The sequence below is a fragment of the Saccopteryx bilineata genome, chromosome 2 (genome assembly GCF_036850765.1).
Source record: "Saccopteryx bilineata isolate mSacBil1 chromosome 2, mSacBil1_pri_phased_curated, whole genome shotgun sequence".
NCBI lineage: Eukaryota > Metazoa > Chordata > Mammalia > Chiroptera > Emballonuridae > Saccopteryx > Saccopteryx bilineata.
The window spans coordinates 371,733,175-371,752,916 of NC_089491.1; the positions used below are offsets into that span (position 1 = coordinate 371,733,175).

General features: G+C 52.4%; 1 protein-coding gene across 4 annotated transcripts; it reads left to right on the forward strand.

The window, feature by feature from the left end:
• The first annotated feature begins 576 nt into the window (after positions 1–576).
• Positions 577–18,369, forward strand: ETV4 (ETS variant transcription factor 4). Of its 4 annotated transcripts, none has more exons than XM_066263517.1 (13): positions 577–789; positions 1,297–1,407; positions 1,586–1,679; positions 1,894–1,941; positions 11,286–11,339; positions 12,579–12,705; positions 13,189–13,332; positions 13,560–13,819; positions 16,172–16,246; positions 16,400–16,468; positions 16,645–16,817; positions 17,066–17,167; positions 17,498–18,369. In XM_066263517.1, exons 2-13 carry the CDS (start codon positions 1,348–1,350, stop codon positions 17,720–17,722), a joined length of 1,431 nt encoding a protein of 476 aa, XP_066119614.1. In that variant the 5' UTR covers positions 577–789; positions 1,297–1,347; the 3' UTR covers positions 17,723–18,369. The 4 variants fall into 4 exon arrangements, with proteins under 4 accessions (XP_066119614.1, XP_066119616.1, XP_066119615.1 ...); XM_066263519.1 differs by having other exon boundaries at positions 16,172–16,231; XM_066263518.1 differs by lacking the exon at positions 577–789 and adding an exon at positions 1,041–1,175.
• The last annotated feature ends 1,373 nt before the right edge of the window (positions 18,370–19,742 follow it).

The following is a 19,742-nucleotide window of genomic DNA, read 5'->3' on the forward strand; positions in this document are numbered from 1 at the left end:
CTGTAAACCCCAACAGCTGACTGGCCTCAGCTAAGTCACCGCCCCTCTCTGAGTGTTCGTTTTCAATCCCTGTATTATAGAGACAATAGAGCCACTTCGCCACGTTATGGAAATGAAATGAGCGTGGAAGAGGAGCGCTTCATAAATGCTAGTTATTATTGTTCCTCTGGGCACACAAGTCCTACCGCCTCCCCCTCAGGGCGCGCACACAGACATGTTCACACTCCTACGTACATGCAGATGCACAGAGACGCGTGCAGACTCCAGCCTGAGGAGCTCGCTGAGCCTCAGACCTAGGCCACTGCTGAGCCTCGCCGAGAAGCCATCGAGTCCTCACTTCCCTCCTTTTCTCTCAGCTCTTTCTGAATGAACTCCGGCCGCGAGTTTATTTTTTTATGAATGAGAGCCCAAGCGCTGAATGAAGCCAAGAAGGAGCCTCTGCGTTCTGATTGGTCCCCTCGTCTGGGAAACTCCGCCCCCTGGCTTGGCCAAGCGAGTCTCCGGATTGGCGGGTGTGCACGGCCCTGGGGTTTCATTCACAAAAGTCAATGAAACAAAGGGAACAGGGTGGAGGGGAGGGGGAGAAAGCCTGGGCCGAAGCAAAGAAAATGCACCAATCAGCTGCTCCCCCGGGCTCACAACTGTCCAAGGCGCCCGGAAAACGAGCTGGTGCGCTGGGGACCCAGGTCCCGGGCCGCAACGATCCGGCCTAGCCCCGCGGCCCTCGCTGTGGCCCGAGGGCATGCTCGGAACCCCACCGCGGCTCCAGCACAGAAGCCCCGGCCTCAGGTGAAGCTGAGGGAGGGGACGGGCGGGGGAGAGTGTCGGTGATTCTCTGCCTCACCTCCAAGATACCCCACACTCTCTCACTGCCACCTCCGCAGATTCCAGGGCAGGGGGTGGGAGGCGCTGGGATTCAGGGTTGGAGGGGCGCGGGAGTTGTGGGCGTGCGAATGGTGCGCGCCTCGCCCGCTCCTCCGCGCGCGAGCACACACACACACACACACACACACACACACACACACGTCTTATGTAACCGAGCCTGGGCAGAGCAGGGCTGCAGAAAGCAGCCGAAACGGCGAGCCCGGCTCCCAGGAGCAGGTGGGATCTCCTTTGGCGGGAGGGGAGTGGTGGCGGCGCTCAGTTCAGCAAGCGGAAGCCCCCCCATCGCCTGAGTGAGTCGGAGAAGTTTTGCCGTCGGACCCAGAGCCTGGAGACGGTCCCCTCCCGGTCGCCCTTACCCACCCCGCTGCCTTCCCAGAACGGTGTGCGAACACAGCTCCCTCCACCTCCCAGGTCTCTGCCCCCGCGCGGGGCCTGGGCCTTGCGGCCGGAGGGAGCGGCCGGATGGAGCGGAGGATGAAAGGCGGATACTTGGACCAGCAAGTGCCCTACACCTTCTGCAGCGTGAGCGCGGCTCCTGCCTCCACGCCCGCCCCCGCCCTGCACCCCGCCCCAAAGCCCCTTCCCCGCGGCCCTAGTGGGGTTCAGGGTTGCCTGGCTTCTGAGTCACCGCGGGAACCCAGTCCCACTCCCGACCAACCAGCCTCAGGGTGACTCCGGAGCATTCTTCCCTTACCCACAGAAATCGCCCGGAAATGGGACCTTGCGCGAAGCGCTAATGGTCCCACAAGGGAAGCTCATGGACCCAGGCTCCCTGCCGCCCCCCGACTCTGAAGGTAAGGAGCCGGAGAGAGAAACTGCGACCCTCTCCACCACATACGCCCAGAGAACCGACCCTGGAGCCCCCCGCCCTTTTGCCAAAAAGACTAGCCCTTCTAGGGACTCTGATCGTTCCTGGCCCCTACTACCCCAAGACGGGTCATAGGGCTCGCCCTCTCTCTCATCATCACCTCCACCTCACCTTTTCCAATTCCATTATTCACCCCTCAGATCTCTTCCAGGACCTAAGTCACTTCCAGGAGACGTGGCTTGCTGAAGGTGAGTAGTTTTGTGACCTTTTCTATTACTGGGGTGAGGGGTGTTCTCCACCCTGATATTCCATCCTAGCTCACTTCTCTTCTCCCTGTCCTCAAGAAGCTCTCCAAGGCCCCCTCCCCAAATCCCCTGCCTTTCTGCTATCCCCAGCGCCCAGTGTGGACACTCATATTGATATTTATTTTCTCTACCCTGAGCCAGGCTTGTGTAACTAGGCCTGGGGATGAATCAGACCATTGTGTGGGGTATTTGCTTATTTGAATGGAACTTGGCCCTGGGCCCGTTTTCCTGGTTGAAATTTTCATTTGCAAAGTTTGTTTGGCAGCAGCCACCGGACTGAGGTGTGTGTTGGGGTGTTGGAGGGGAGGGGCACGAGGAACAGGAGGATGAGGAGAAAGAGCAATTAATTTGTTACCTACCTTCAGTAGTTGCCAGAACATTGATTTTTTTTTATTTATTTATTACCTAAACCCTTGGTTTCTTTTCTTCCCAACTCCCAGTGCCAAACAATTTTCTGTCTGAGCCAAAAGAACAACAAAAGTTTAAATAATTCTTTTTTACAGTACTTTGTTAAAGAGGACTTAGAGGTCCTCCTCCCCCCAGTAGCCTTGATTGTAATTCTGATGGCAACCGATAGTCCCTCTTTTCCTCATGAATTCCTCTACTCCAGGCAAATTTCCCCTCTTGTCTGCCAGAGAGTTAGCTAGCTGCAAGCTGGCTGAGGTGGGGTCAGTAGCTGGGCCTCGGCTCAGTGGGGAAGTGTGTTCTGGAGGTCTCCTGGTTGGAGTCATTGGTGTGATTTGGTGGAACCTGAGGGTGTCGCTGGTTGGACTGCAGGTAGGGGGCAGATGGTGTTTAGATAGTCTCTGAGAAGGAAGGGTTAACGCCCCCATCTTAGGGTTCTTTTATTTTAACACTCTGAAAACCAAGAAACCACCACCTTTTCAAAGGCTTTTCTCTTCCTTAGGATCTCCCCAGCCCTCCACCTGAGTGATTTCATTTTTTTTTTTTTTCACCTGAGTGATTTCTTAAAGCTCCAACCCAGCTCCGCCAGAACCCTCTATAAAAGCTTGGGGTAGAAGGGGAAGACCCCTGATTAGATCCTTGGAGTGAGAGTAGATGAGTAGATCTGACTTAACCACTGTGGTAGCTCCCAAAATATATATGTTAACAAAATGACTGTTTGGCACAGAGCAGGTGCTCAAGACATTTTGTGGAATTCATGGCTTACCAACTACTTTGGTTCTGGAGGGTTCTGGGCCTCTAGGGGTATTGTGCACATCTTCCTGACTCTGCAAGCCCTGGTGCCCAGCTCCAAGTTATAGGCAGAGCTATGCCCAGTCTGCCCATCCTCCTCCCGAGGTTCCGGAGCTGGGCTAGAGCTGAAGAACGCAGAGGTGTCAGTTTCCACAGTCACTCAAAGACTTCCTTTCCCAACGCCTGATTTCTGTCTGGCTTGCCAGGCACCTTGTCTGTCAGCTGAGGGTCCCTGCACTCCCCACAGTGGGCAGCTCCCAGGGCTGTGATCTAGGGGTAGGCTCAGAGGTTGGCATTTTGGCAGCAGCTGGTCCATTTGTGCCTGGGTTTGAGATGAGAAGGGGAGGAAAATGTTCTCATCTGCTCTCAACCTTGGAAGCCCCACCCCTTGTTGGTGGGGGTCTAGAGACTGTACGTGTGTCTATCTGCATGTGTCAGTGTGACAGCGAGTGTGTGTGTTTCATGCTGCTGTCCTGGGAGTCTCTGTACATTTAAATCCAGTGGGTGGGGAAGTGGGGGTGGGGATCGCAAGACGAGGGGGGGACGCTGGGATCTCCTTGGTTCCCTCTCCTTCCTTCTGAGGGAGCAGCTCAGGTTCCCAGCTGGCGATGGATGGCCAGGCCTGAGGGGGGGATGCTGAGGCCGCTCGCTCCTTCTCACTCTCTCTGCGGAGACAGATGCAGCTGCCGGGGCCCTGTCCCCCTGCACCATCCCAGCACCACCCCAGCCTCCTCTCCTGCCTCTTCCCACCAGGTCAGTGACCTCTGCAGCACAGGGGAAGCTTTGGGGTGGCAGGGAGGGGCTAGCTCCTTTGGAAACTTGCCAGTAATGGGGTGCGTCAGTAGAAATAGGGACCTGGGGGCTGGAGTCTAACCGCCCTCCCTCAGCTTGATTTTTCCTAAAGCCCCAATGTGGAGAGAAGCAGCAGGTCCTTTTTGTATATGTGTGTGGAGGGAGGGGTGGGGGGATTGTGAAAAATTCTGGGGATGCCCAGATTGGATCTGGGCCGATGTAGTTATGGATTTAGAGTCCGATGTCCGGGCATCATTGGGGGTGAGTGTGAGTGGGGCTCTGAAGGGGCAGGTGGTTCAGATATCTTTGGGGTTGAGAGTTTTCTAGACAGAGTGGAGGAGGATGAAGTGAGTCTAGGAGGGGGAGGGCATGTCTGGTTTCGGGGTGCCTGGGATCTGTTGAGTTGCTGGAGAAAGGATTGGGCTGCCGTGGGGCAACGCAGGCTCGGGCAGGCTGAACCCAAGCTGTGCCTGGTGGTGGTAAAAGGTGTGCTGCTTCTGGTCCAGGCTTGTGGGGAATCTTTCCCGGCTTGTGGGGAACGCTCAGGGACAATGACTTTGGTCTATTTGGTAGTAAGGAATGTTGACTTGGGGCTACGTATGTCTTTGTGTGAGGCTGGGGTCTGTGGAGTCCCAGAGCTCTGCAGATAGGTTGCAGAGGTCCTTGAGCTCTCGGACATTGTGAAATTGTTGGAGTGCACCATACACAAAGAAACGTGAATTTTCTAGGAAAGGATTGATCCATAGCTTTTATAACATTCTCAAAAGGATGGGTCTCTACTCCCCTTTTCATAAGAATCACTGCTCCCCAATCCTCCTCTGAGGTTTCCCTTGCCCTTTGGTTTCCCCTATTGTCTTTGTAAGTTCAAAGGAGACCCTATGTGTGAAGGGTGTGCATGGGGGATGTGTTTCGTGTGCTGCTGTGAAGTGAAAGGAATTAGGGTGTGTGTGAATCCGTGTGTAGCATGCCAGTGCCTCAGCATGTCCTGTGGGGAAAGATGAGGCTAATCCCCTCCCCCAGTCTTTCTTAGCTACACTACCTCCTTCTGCATATTTCTGTCTCCTTCCCTTCTAGAAGGCTCTTGGGGACAGATGTCTCTCCATAGATAGAGAACTGGTTCCTTCCAGTACAAAGGCTGCCAGGGTGGGGGTGGGGTACAGGTGATAGCCGAGGCTAGTGGTGACACAATGGAGCAGAAGCTCTGGGGAAAGGCTCCCTGCTTCTCCACTAGGACTCCCTTAGAGGCCCCTTCATCCTGCGATCGATCGGACCCTAGGAAGGGGACAAAGGGATGGGGCCTTGTGGAGTAAGTGCGTGGCTAACCTGGGGTGGGCCTAACTGCTTGGCTGGTTTAACCTTCCAGTTCTAGAGCCCGCTTGGGAGGTCACCAAGCCCCTCCTCTTCTACTGACACCCCTCCCCGCTAGGATGTTCCCTAAAATTCTCTCTCTTTGGGCAGTATGCTGGCTTGGCACTTTTCCCATTCTTTATCACCTGCCATGTCCTCAGGCAGATAAACTCGACCTTAGGGCCAGGATGGAGCTGGGGGAAGGCTGGCATACTGGCTTGGCAGCCAGAACTCAGCCAAGTCAACAAATAAATAAAGAGGATGGTGTACACTCAAACATGGTCATTAGAAATTCTCCTGCTCTCCAGGAACGTGAAGCAGAATGTCACTGTTCCTGTTTCTATCTTTGTTAATAGTTTCTCAGCAACTTGAGTCCTGCCCCTTTGGGAGAAGCCGGTGTTCTAGGGAAGGGCCAACCAGGGCCTGGGGTTCAGGCCACAGCTTATTTTTGCCTCTGCTGATTTCTCCTGGCCTGGAAAGAAGATGGCACCGCTCCTTCTAGGGTGTGGTCTGTGTGCTGGGGTGGCCTCCTCTGGGATTCTTTTTTTTTAATTTATTTTTTTAATTTTTATTTTTTTTTTATATATTCATTTAGAGAGGAGAGAGAGAGGGAGAGAGAGACAGAGACGGGGGGAGGAGCTGGAAGCATCAACTCCCGTATGTGCCTTGACCAGGCAAGCCCAGGGTTTCGAACCGGCGACCTTAGCGTTTCCAGGTCGACGCTTTATCCACTGCGCCACCACAGGTCAGGCTCCTCTGGGATTCTGATCAAACTTTCAGGCCTGAGGTGGGAGGGAAGGCAAGATGACCCCTAGGGCTCTCTAGCGTCATGTGAACTGGCCTGTGACGCCAGCAAGAGATGCCCCCAGCCCATTACCTCAGCAGAATGCAGCAGTTAATGAAGCCCCAGAGGGAGCCCAAGTTCATCAGCCTCCCTCGGGTCTATACCCCCACCCTACTGATGCTCCTTGCCTCAGTAGCAGGGACAGAAATGTTGCTCATCCTGCTCCCATTACCCTCATCCAGCCACCTGTGATTGGGCCAGAGGACACAGCATGGATGAAGGTGGGCCTTGCGCCCTGAGGAGTGTTTTCCCAAATCTGCCTCTTCTTAAGGACACTTGTTAAAAAAAATACAGATGCCTGGACCACCCCCAGGCCTATGAGACTTGGGGGTGACTGGGGATCCATGTTTTAACAATGTCCCCAGATTCTCGAGTCTGGCCACTTTGGGAGTGGCTGCCTTTGTGCCCACGTGGCACTCCTGAGAACATGTGTGCTGCCTGTGTGTTTTTGTTTGTTTTTGCAAAGGGAGTCCATGTCTTACTGATTTATTTGATCACTTTAGAATTGTTTCATGCTGATGTTTCATAAGTTCTTAAGCTGCTGGTGACTCGATTCACAAACGCTCTCCCCCAATCCCTCTGTCAAGAAATCAACTATCTATAAACATATATCTCTCTGTATATGGTTTTTAAGATTTTATTTATTGATTTTTAGAGAGAAGAGAGAGAGAGAGAGAGAGAGAGAAAGGGTGGGGGGAGCAGGAAGCATCAACTCGTAGTTGCTTCTCCTATGTGCCTTGACCAGGCTAGCCCAGGGTTTCGAACCAGCAACCTCAGCATTCCAGGTCAATGCTCTATCCACTGCGCCACCACAGGTCAGGCTATAAACATGTATCTTAAGAACACTTGGTACCTTTAAGGCAAGTTGGTGACAAATTTTCTTGCCACAGCCTAAAGTATCCCATGTGAGATAGGCTTTTCCCAGAGGACTGCCTGCACTGTTAGCTGGTGGTGAAGAGGGGAATCCCAGGGTGACGGAAGGGCTGGCTGGTTGGGATCTCTCCAGTCCTGTCTTCCGCCACACTGGCTCCCACCAGCCTGAGGACAGAGGTCACTGTATGTTTATTCAACAGAGTCAACAGATATTACATTGAGTGTTTACTCTGAACCAGACCCTGTTCCTGGGGTCCTGGGGAATCAGAGGAACAAGACAGATAAAGCCACTGCCCTCAGCAAGCTTAACTTTCTGGTAGAGGAGACAGACAATAAACATGTAAACATAAGTTAATAGGTTTAGGCAGCTGTATGTGCTGGGGAAAAATTAAATGGATGCAAGAAAGAGCTGGGAGGGACCACTTAGGTCTGGGTGCTCAGAGACTGGCCTCTGAAGAGGTGACAAAGTGAGCTAAGACTTCAATGGCCAGAAAAAAAGAGGCAGGCAAATATCTGGGGGAGAGGGATCAAGCTGATCAGCTTTGAGGACCCAAACAGAGAACAGAGCTCTAGAGAGTAAAGCCTGAAGAGGCAGATCAAAGAGGAAACAGCATCAGACCATGTGGGGCCTTGCAGGCTGAGGGGAGGGGAAGAGTTTGAGATTCATGCTTTAAGCAAGGGAGAGATGTGATTTGACTTCTGTTGTAAAAAAAGATCACTCTGACAGCTACACAGAGAACAACTGACTATAGGAGGTGAGAGTGGGAGTAGGGAGTTTTCATCAGAGGCTGTGGCTGAAATCTAAGGAAGAAACTGGAGCCTTTGCCCAGGAGCAAAGCAGTAGAGTCTGAGGTGTGTATCTGTGTAGGCTAGGATAAATGGGGGTGTTCTCCATCCGTTTCCTTAGACCCTCACCCTTACCAGCCATTTGGTCATTTTATCCATCAGCTTCCACATTGTCCAATCTGAGAGCAGTTCCCTTGGGTTTTGTCACCTCACTTTCTTTTTTTTTTTTTCTTTTTCTTTTTGAAGCTGGAAACGGGGAGAGACAGTCAGACAGACTCCCTCATGCGCCCCACCGGGATCCACCCAGCACGCCCACCAGGGGCGACGCTCTGCCCACCAGGGGGCGATGCTCTGCCCCTCCGGGGCATCGCTCTGCCGCGACCAGAGCCACTCTAGCGCCTGGGGCAGAGGCCGAGGAGCCATCCCCAGCGCCCGGGCCATCTTTGCTCCAATGGAGCCTTGGCTGCGGGAGGGGAAGAGAGAGACAGAGAGGAAGGAGGGGGAGGGGGTGGAGAAGCAAATGGGCACTTCCCCTATGTGCCCTGGCCGGGAATCGAACCCAGGTCCCCCGCACGCCAGGCCGACGCTCTACCGCTGAGCCAACCGGCCAGGGCTTATCACCTCACTTTCAAGCTATTCTCATTTGGACTATCAGCAAGTTCTTCTTGGTATCTACCCTTCCCCTTCCTGCTATAATCTAATTCTTATTTTTTAATTGATTTTTGAGAGAGAGAGAGAAACATTGATCTGTTGTTCCACTTATTTATGCATTCATTGGTTGATTCTTGTATGTGCTCTGACCAGAGATTAAACCCACTACCTTCATGTGTCAGGATGATGCTTGAACCAACTGAGTTACCCGGCCAGGGCTTTGTAATCTATTCTTTTTTTTTAAAAGGGGATCCTTATGGCTCCAGGTTTCCTTTTAATTTTCTTTTTTTAATTCTTTTTTTTTTTTTTTTTTTTTGCATTTTTCTGAAGCTGGAAACAGGGAGAGACAGTCAGACAGACTCCCGCATGCGCCCGACCAGGATCCATGCGGCACGCCCACCAGGGGCGACGCTCTGCCCACCAGAGGGCTACGCTCTGCCCACCAGGGGGCGATGCTCTGCCCATCCTGGGCGTCGCCATGTTGCGACCAGAGCCACTCTAGCACCTGAGGCAGAGGCCACAGAGCCATCCCCAGCACCCGGGCCATCTTTGCTCCAATGGAGCCTTGGCTGCAGGAGGGGAAGAGAGAGACAGAGAGGAAGGCATGGCGGAGGGATGGAGAAGCAAATGGGCGCTTCTCCTATGTGCCCTAGCCCGGAATCGAACCCGGGTCCTCCGCACGCTAGGCCGACGCTCTACCGCTGAGCCAACAGGCCAGGGCTTTTAATTCATTTTAGAGAGAGAAAGGGTAGGGGTGGGGAGCAAGAAGCATCAACTCCCATATGTGCCTTGACCAGGCAAGCCCAGGGTTTCAAACCGGCAACCTCAGCATTCCAGGTTGATGCTCTATATTCACTGCGCCACCACTGGCAGGCTGTAATCTATTCTTGAGAGAGTGGCAAAATGGGCAAAACCTCCAGGGTCAAGGGAGGTATATCCACCTGAAGGAGTTGGTGAGGCCAGGATAAGAACTCAAAATCAACTGGATATCCAGGTTGGAGGTCATGGATGAGCCGCTGTTCTATTTTAGTTTTGCTGCGTAATCCCCAAACCCAGCGCCACCCACACTGGCACCCTGAGAATGCTCTTCAGACTTCCCAGCTCGGGGAGCCCTCCTCTCTTCTAGCTGCACATTAAAGGGATGAGGCACCTGACCTCCCAGTGTCCCAAGTCTCTCAGCCTCGTCCTCTCCCATTCTCATCTCCCTCCATTTTTTTTTTAACTTTTCTTTCTTTTTTTACTGAGAGGAGAGGAGGCAGAGAGACAGACTCCTGCATGTGCCCCAACCAAGATCCACCCAGCAACCCCTGGCTAGGGCTGATGCTCTGCCCATCTGGGGCTGCTGCAGTGAGCTATTTTAGTGTCGAGGCAAGGTCATGGTGTGTAAAGCCAGTAGCCACGGCCACTATCACAGCAGCCTGGCCCATGCAGGTTCGCATTGGATTCGGACAGTCGGTAAAGAAACAATGGAGCCAAAAACTGGTGGGCCATTTTCTTTAATTCTAGCTTGCACCCGGCGGGCAAGTAAAAACACACACTGGGCTCCAAAACCCACTCACATTCAGTGCTCACAAAGCCACTGACTTATCCGAGTTTCCTAGAATCAAAGGTTTCTAGCTCACCAGCCTTATTCTCCTCAGTTCCCCATCTCCTCCCTTATCCCAGATACAAACTCTGCACAAACTGGCATCTCACTCAGCACTCCGCCATCTTGGCTGCTTCTCCTGGCCACATGGCCTCTTTCTGCTCTCTGCTCTGCTCCCTCTGCTCTCTCATGCTAATCATTCTAGGAACCAAGAGAGCAAGCTCTCGTTCTGCCCCCATTTTATAGTGTAGATTCCAAACCTTTAATCCAATATACAAAATAGGGAAGTCTCTAATACAAAGACACTTCTCTGAGGCATGATTGGATTGTACTGCCCCACATCAAAACGGGTGGGAAAGGCTTAATCCCAAAACCAAGCCCCAGGCTACAAGGATTCTACCTGCCCACAGAGACACACATTAATATCACCTGGGCGATGGCCTCCTCATGGGCAGCGCCGTCTTTAACGAAGTGAGCATAATACATTTTATCTGCCCAACATGGTGCCATCCTCAGTGCCCAGGCCAACTTGCTCAAACCATTCAAGCCATGGCTGAGGGAAGAGAAGAGAGAGAGAGAGAAGGGGGAGGGGTGGAGAAGCAGATGGTCGCTTCTCCTGTGTGCCCTGACCGAGAATTGAACACGGGATTTCCACACCGGGGCCAATGCTTTATCTCTGAGCCAACCGGCCAGGGCCTTTTTGAAACCTTTCTTGAACCACCCTCTTTTCTCTATTCCATCTCCTTTCCTAGGATCTAGATTTCTAGATTTCACCCTGGAGGTTGTATAAAATGCAGATTCCTGGGTCCAACCCAGTTCAGAATCTCCCCATGTGAATCAAAGTCCATAGGATCTCATTCCTTGTAATGTCTGCCCATCCCAAATGTGACTCTGCTGTCTCTTTGAGATCTCTGTAAACTCTAAGGGGCAGGGCTTCACTTCAGAAAGCTGGAAAGAATAAAGACAAAGCATCTAGGAAAAGACTGGAATCTGCTCCAACAGGTTCTGGGAATTTGCAGCCTCCCCTCCAGGGTCTTAATGGAGCCCAGAGATGGAGGGCACTAAGACCTGGTGTAGAGTTGCCTTTATTCTGATCAAGTCTGTTTTCTTTTTTGGGTGGGTGCTAGTCAGCAGGGCTGCCTTAATGGTATCTCCCAGGGGCTGCCATCCAGGGCCCCCTACCCCAGACTCACCTTTAACATCTCTCCGCAGCTCAGGTACCAGATAGTGATGAACAGTTTGTTCCTGACTTCCATTCAGAGAACTGTGAGTAGAGGGCTCTGGGTAGAGGGAATGGGGAGTGGGGGAGGGCGGGAAATGAGTCATGGGGACAGAAATTCACAAAAGATCAACTTGTTCTCTCCTAAAGAAAGGGCTGAAGGGCAAGGCTCCCCATTCTTGGGTTTGGACTCAAAGATCAACGCAGTAACTGGGTGATGAAGACCCTGGTTCAGATCGGGGCTTTCTCCATCTTAGCTATGTGACCATGGAGCAGACACTTCATCTCTCTGATCCTCCATGTCCTTATTTCTGAAATGAGGGGCTTGGACCAGTTCAACAGGATCCAGTTCTACCATTCTGTTACTTTCATGCAACTTGGGGGCTATGTTGCGCCCCCCCCCCTCCGATCCCCTGAGAGAGATGTGACAATGTCTGTAGACATTTTTGGTTGCCACTACTGGAGGTAGATGCTACTGGCATCTAGGGGGTAGTGGCCGGGGATGCTGCTAAACACCCTACAATGCTCAGAATAGCTCCCCTACAATGAAAATTAGCTGGCCCAAATGTCAGTAGTGCTGCTGTTGAGAAACCCTGCTTTAATGTCAGATACTTGGCTCTCAACTGTCTTCACCAATGCAATGAAACGGCACACAATCGAAAACAGCAGGTAACAGAACAGTTGATACAGGCGTTTGACCCAGCTGCAGTAAGACAGAATCTCACAGTTTGCCCACTTGGAACCAACTGTTCGATGCTTTGCCTGGTGCCTGGAGTTTGTGGACCCAGCAGGGGCCACAGGAAAGGCCAATGTTCTTCACAGATAATTAGAAGCATGTGTATAATTTTAGTCAGCTGACATGCAAGTGGGCTAATATCCAACGTTAACCAGATAAAGAAAGATTCTTTATAGCCCCCAAACATTTCTCTCCCTTGGAATTTTCCAGGGCACTCAGGAAAACCACAGGCCCTAGGTTGATGGTGCTCACCCCTACAAAGGTGGTTGGGGGGGGGGGGGTTTGCATTAAATGTTGAACTCTAGACTGTTTCTTTGGTTAATACTGGACATTCATTTGCCTGATGTATAAAACTAGATATAATGTAAATAGCCAAACTTCTTAAAAGTGTCTGACTACGAATCTCTGTAAACTGAAACCCAGAGAGGGGATAAGGCTGTACCCATCACCCAGCTGGTCCTCAGAGAGCAGAAGGTGAAGGTGTCGCAAGCTCTTACTGCCTCTTCTGTGACACTCTCTGGCCCTGCTCTGCCTTTCCCAACCCCTGCAGTAGCTTTCCACAGCCCTACCACCAGGATCAAGAAGGAGCCCCAGAGTCCCCGTGCAGACCCGGCCCTGTCCTGCAGCAGGAAGCCGCCACTCCCCTACCACCATGGCGAGCAGTGCCTTTATTCCAGGTGAGCCAGGCTGGCCCTGGTGAAGAGGGAGGGGCGGGGGAGGAGGGAAGGAGACACTCATGAGAAGAGGCAGCAGAAAGGATTCCTGGCTCCTGGCAGGGAGCAGTACAGCTCAGGATTTCCTCTGCATGGTTAGGATGAAAAACGCAGCAGGGGGCTCAGGGGATATGCGTGTTAAGGCCGGGCTGAGTTTGTTTCCACTGAAGAAGGCACTGTCCCACCCAACCCAGTGGCTCTGGGCTGGGGAGTGGTATTCTCAAGACTAAACCTAGTCTCAGCATTTATGAAATGAGAAAAAAGGAGTTCATTTGGGGCTGAATCTGGCCCATGCCATTCCTTTCCCGGCATCCTCTCCTCTTTCTTCTGTAAGTCCTGTGCCCTCACTTCCCTGGGGATGGATGAAGGGTTTAGTGATGCTCGCCCGGCTTCTCTGCGCCTTCACCCCTGTCTCCCCCTCGACACTAGTGTCTATGACCCCCCTAGACAAATCGCCATCAAGTCCCCCGCCCCTGGTGCCCCTGGACAGTCCCCCCTGCAGCCCTTTCCCCGGGCAGAACAACGGAGTTTCCTGAGAACCTCTGGCACCTCCCAGCCCCACCCTGGCCATGGGTACCTTGGGGAGCATAGGTAAGGAGACAAAGAGATCACCAGAATTGGGCCCAGAGCTCAGCAGTTTTTCTTCAATTCCCGAGTGTTCTCTACCTACTCTTAAAAGACCTCATGTTGGGGGAGGTGGGGAGGAAGGGGTATTGGTCCACAACCCCACACTGGAACCCCCTCTGCAAACTGGGAGTAGCAGGCATGAGGAGAGCTTAATCTGATATTTTCTTCCTTCTCCATCCAACCATATCCAGCTCCGTCTTCCAGCAGCCCTTGGATATTTGCCACTCCTTTACATCTTCTCAGGGAGGGGGCCGGGAACCCCTCCCAGCCCCCTACCAACACCAACTGTCCGAGCCCTGCCCACCCTACCCCCAGCAGAGCTTCAAGCAAGAATACCTTGACCCCCTATATGAACAGCTGGCCATGGGCCAGGGTGGAGTCAATGGGCACAGGTACCCAGGGGCGGGGGTGGTGATCAAACAAGAGCAGACGGACTTCGCCTACGACTCTGGTAAGAAACATTTCAGGTGGGAGGGGTTGGGGTGAGATTGCTGGGTGGGGTGGCATCTGATAACCACCAGAATGTTTTTCCATAAGGTTTTTACCTTTCTATCCTTATACTAGTTCATAAACTCAACCCATTCACTTTTTTCATAGATTCAAAAGAATTGCCATTTTCCTGTTATTTAAAAAATTTTTAAAGTTTTTATTTATTGATTTGAGAGAGATTTTGTTGTTTCACTTATTTATGCGTTCATTGGTTGATTCTTATGTGCCCTGACTGAGTATCATATCTGCAACCTTGGCATATCATTTTTCTTTTTTTGAGTGTTTGTGTAATTTTCCGAAGTGAAAAGCAGGGGTGGGGGGGCTGGGGAAGTAGGCAGACAGACCTACTACCACAGGCGCCCCACCGGGATCCATCTGGCATGCCCACCAGAGGGCGATGCTCAGCCCCTCTGGGGTGTTGCTCCGCTGCAATCAGAGCCATTCTAGCACCTGAGGCGGGGGCCAAGGAGCCATCCTCAGTGCCCTGGCCAACTTTGCTCCAGTAGAGTCTTGGCTGAGGGAGGAGAAGAGAGAGATAGAAAAAAGAGGGGGAAAGGTGGAGAAGCAGATGGGCGCTTCTCCTTTGTGACCTGACTGGGAATCGAACTGGGACTTCCACACACCGGGCCAACGCTCTACAGTTGAGCCAACGAGCCAGGGCAAGAATCGTCATTTTTCAATCAGTAAACTTATATTCAGATCAAAGAAAAATTGGACATAGGTCCTTGCCCTCAAGGCTGCATGTGACATAATAGGAAAGTTAAGGCACTTTTTCTATGTCTATTTAGCAGGTGTTTGGGGTTTTAATTACAGAGACTAAAGCACTGTTTGAGAAACATGAGTGTGTGGAATTGGAGGATACAAAGATGAATAAGATGAATAGGTTGTTCTCTGTCCCCACAGACTTAAAAATAAAAGGGATTTGAATGAAGGGAAAGATGAACTTGAAACTAGCCAGGCTCATAGTTCCCACGAGGGATTCAGGGTTAATATGTGGTTTCCACAACCTGTTCAAGCCTAAAGGTTGATGGATGACCCACAATCCTGGCCAGAGCTGAGTACTAGAAGTAAGAACTGCTGTAAATTCTAGTTCCACCTAGTGTTGACCTGAGTAAGGTGCACTCAGCCATATTCATAAATAGCTGGGATTTGAAGCCCCAGGCAGTGGAAGTGCAGTTCTCAGAAGGGCCCAGAGAAAACCTTGGCTTGTTACATTGTTACCATACCCACATTTGAGTTTCTATGCAAATTTGCATGAGAAAAATAAATTCAGTGATTAGAGTAGACTCAGCTGGCCAGAGCTTTAGAATTTCCCTTTTTCTGATGCCCAGTCTTTTAGGGGCAGGGGAATGAACCACAAACCCCCAGGCTGCCCAAGTGAGACAGAAGGGTGCGCCTCTCCTCAACCCTGGGGCAAAAGCCAGAGCCATGCCTGGCAGGGAGATACAGGAAAGAGGAGGGAGACGCTCTTGCCGCTGACCTTCAAAGGATGTAGACCGGAGGAGATCATGTTACACGCCCTTGAACTCCTGCCCCTCCCCCGTCAGTTTCCTCTGAATGGAGTCAGGAATTCCATTCACAAAATGGATGCATGAATGAGCCCACCCTCCCGCCTCCTCCCGGAGGTGTCAGGTTTCACCATCTCATTCATCGGTGGGAGTGGAGGGAGTAAAACAGAAGGGGCTGGAACTTGAACGGGTGGCTTCACACAACCAACTGCCTCCAGGTGGAGTTGGGAAGGTTTCAATCCTACGGAATGGAATGAAATGGAGTGGAATGTGCTCTGCTGTCAGACCTGGAAAAAAAGAGAGGGCCCAGTGCCCACTGCCTCTTCCCCAGATATAAATACATGCAGTCTCTCCCCCCCCCCACCCTCTTTCCTCCATTCATTCCTCCCTCTGTCTCACATGCACACTGGGCAGGGAATCTGACCTGCTGACAGGAGGTTAGTCCATTCCAAGGGAGTCTTAGACATGGACACTGTACCCTTTCCCCGGAGGTACATCTCAATCCCTCCCTCCACCCCCTGAACTCACAGGAAACAGCTGCTCTCTGGAATCCTGGGCCTTGTGGAACAGCTTTACCCAGCCCCAGCTGCTGCCATCCCTGCCCTCTGGCCCAGCCCTCAAGCTGAGGGATTCCAGCCTCACACCCCCTCTGGGTGAACTTCCCCCGGGGCTGGTGGTAGGCAGGCAGCTGGGAATAGAACCAACCGGAAAGCAGGCTGGCTGGAAGTTCTTAAATGTGTGTAGGCCTGCCGCCCCCACCTGCACCCCAGCCGCCTATAATGTCACCTTTCTTTCTCTACCCCCAGATGTCCCTGGGTGTGCATCAATGTACCTTCACACAGAGGGTTTCCCCGGACCCTCTCCAGGTGATGGGACCATGGGTAAGGCAGCCCCCTTCTCCCTGCCAAGCCCTCCAGGTTGGAAGAGGGAGTCTTGCTGAGGGAAGGGTCTCTTACCCAGGAGTCCCTTTGAACATTTCTGGGGTCTCATCAGTGATTCCCCAAATCTGAGTGACCCCCAACTTCCTCCTCAAGGCTATGGCTATGAGAAACCTGTGCGACCGTTCCCAGATGATGTCGGTGTCGTCCCTGAGAAATTTGAAGGTCAGAGAAGTGATTGTTAATGAGAGGATCAGGGTCTTATCCATGCCCTCTGACTGTGTCACCCTGGAATCACATGACATTTCACAAGAAAGGGCCTGGAATGACCTCTGGGAGAGAAGGTTGCTGGGAGGACCAGAAGGCACAAACCCTACAATCCTGTTTCCTGTGTTCCCCAGGAGACATCAAGCAGGAAGGGGTTGGAGCATTCCGAGAGGGACCTCCCTACCAGCGCCGGGGTGCCTTGCAGCTGTGGCAGTTTCTGGTGGCCCTGCTAGATGACCCAACGAATGCTCACTTCATTGCCTGGACAGGCCGGGGGATGGAGTTCAAACTAATTGAGCCTGAGGAGGTGGGCTTCTCAGCTGTCCCCACCTCTCCTCCACCAGCTTTGGGGACTGGAGATGAGAGGACCTGAGAACAGGTGGCATGTGTCTTCACCTAAATTCTTACCAAAGCTAGGTCTGGGGGCCGGTGCTTAGTCGCAGGACCAGCTTCACAGTTTGCACTAAGACTCTCAAGTGTACTTTCTGACCTACCCCCCACTTTTCCCCTGCTGAGCTAGCATCGCCATCCTAAACCTGTCTCCTCTTCCCCCAGGTCGCCAGGCTCTGGGGCATCCAGAAGAACCGGCCAGCCATGAATTATGACAAACTGAGCCGCTCTCTCCGATACTATTACGAGAAAGGCATCATGCAGAAGGTCAGGGATGAAGGGTCCAGGGACAAGAGGAAAGGGGCAGGGGACAGAAGAGCATTCTCAGCGAGTTTGTAGGAGCAGATAATGAACCAGTCAGAAGGGTTGAAAAATTGTGGACAATTCCAAGATTTTCCTCTCCCAAAAAAGTGCTAAACAGTAACTGAGAAGCCCAAAGCATGAAGAGATTGAGATTAGAGGTGAATAAGGGAGTTGGCTGCTTAGAGGACCAGTATGGGAGAGAGATGCACCCCACACATCTGCCTGGACCCATTCCTCATCCCTACATTGACCTGAGGAGAGAGTTAGACTGACCCAGCCCCTCTCTTCCCACAGGTGGCTGGCGAGCGTTATGTGTACAAGTTTGTGTGCGAGCCTGAGGCCCTCTTCTCTCTGGCCTTCCCGGACAATCAGCGTCCAGCTCTCAAGGCCGAGTTTGACAGGCCAGTCAGTGAGGAGGACACAGTCCCTTTGTCCCACTTGGACGAGAGCCCTGCCTACCTCCCAGAGCTGGCTGGCCCTACACAGCCCTTTGGCCCCAAGGGTGGCTACTCCTACTAGCCCCTAGCAGCTGCTCCCATGGCACCCAGGTGCTGCCCTGTGTACATATAGATGAATTTGGTGTTGGGGAAACCCTCACTTCGAAACCCACAGATGTCTTCGGAGCAGATCCCCACTGGCCTGTCAGTCGCCCTGGCCCAGACTCGGAGCTGCTCACCAGAGTCCACGGGAAGTAAGAGAGGAGACACTGCAAGTGCAAAGGCGGAGTCTTGGACTCCTGGGGGTCTCATCTCTGGCCTCTTCCTAGGTCCAGCTTCGAGGCCTGAGCCCTCTTCCTCTCCCCCATCACAGAGAACAAGTTTGTTCTGTTCTGGGGGACAAAGAAGGAGTGTCCCTCCTTTCTCCTGGTGGAGAGGGATGCATTGAGCTCCCCAGATCTCCCACTGTGGGAGGCAAAAGCCTGGATCCTGCACTCCACTCCAAGCTATGGCCCTGGAGGGTCCTGCTTGTCAATTCTTGGTGCTCTGTTCCCAGAAGCAGGGGGAAGCTGGTAGAAGGAACCCAGGATGGGGGCAGGGTCTCTGGTGGAGGCAGGGAGGGCTGGGTTCCTGCTCTGCGGGCCCTTTGCTCTGCATATTCCTAGGCCCAGGTCTAGGATATCACCTCCACCTCCACTACATCTTCCAGACCCTAATAAAAGCCCCTGCTTCTCCTGTTCTCCTTTGTCCTCTTTGCTGCCATGAGAGAAGTACCTGGGGTTGGAAAGAGCTGTACGTTGGGGCAGATGACCTGAGTTTGGGGCCTGACGCTGACACTTAACGTTACTAAGTGGGTTCTTAGGAAAAGACAGTTCACCTTGCTCAAGGATACCTGCTCTTATCCCCTCCCAGGATTATTGTGTAAGGGTCCTGAAGTAATGTCCATATGGTACTTTAATCTAGCCCTGTGCTGCTTTGCCACCTGCAACCTGGTTCCTACGGCTGTCTCCCTGTGTGGGTGAGGGTAGGGGTGGGGCCCATAGGGCTACTGAGCTTTGAGGCCTCCTGGGGCTTGCTCAGGCAGGGTTTGACTTATGGTTTCTGTGATCACAGTTGCTCCCATGAGCCATACTACTCACATGCACCGTGTGTGTGTCCCCACTCTCATGCCATGGCTCCAGGTTGCTGTGTCTGCTGATGTTGGGAACAAGTTTGGAGAGAATCTGGAGAATGGGAACAGGCACTCAGGCAAGAGGGTGAAGGGAGAGGCTAGAACAAGCCCTCCCTGGGTTCTGGCTGGTTTAGGAAAAGGACACTAGATCCTTGGAGGGAAGAGGAATGGGAAACAGCACAGATCACCCTTGCCCAAATCTGGGGGAGACCAGAACTCTGGGGTGAGTGTTCTGGAGGTAGGTGGGAAAGGCAAGGCTGAAAAGGTGTTGACGCATAGAAAAGGGAGTGTGACTGAGTAATTATGACGGGTAGAGTGCAGTTAGGACAGTTGTAGACCCAGTCCCAGTGCAAAAAGCTTCCCAGGAGCCGGGTGACTGGTTAATCAGAACCGTAACCACGCTGAGCCTGGGCGGCCCTACCCTTATAAATGCCTGCCCCACTTCCACCTGTATGTAGACCCTGCCCAGTATTAATGCTAAGTCCCAACAGCCCTCACAGGAGGGGATGCCTCTCAATCACTACCCACAAATAAAAAGCAACATTTTTCTCCCCTAGAAACGAAACTTTTTTTTTTTTTTTTTACAATTTGGAGCAAGGAAAAATTTAAATACAAGTTGTAACACACACACACACACACACATTATATATATGGGCCCTGGCCAGTGGATAGAGCATCAGCCCAGTGTACGGATGTCGTGGGTTTGATTCCTGGTCAGGGCACACAGGAAAAGCAATCATCTGCTTCTCCCTCTTCTGCAGCCAGGGGCTCAATTGGTTCAAACATTGATCCTGAGTGCTGAGGATAGCTCTGTTGGAGCTCATCAGCCTCAGGTGCTAAAAATAGCTCAGTACATGAACATTGGCCCTAGATGGGATTGCCAGGTAGATCCTGGTCAGGGTGCATGAAGGAGTCTGCTTCACTATCTCCC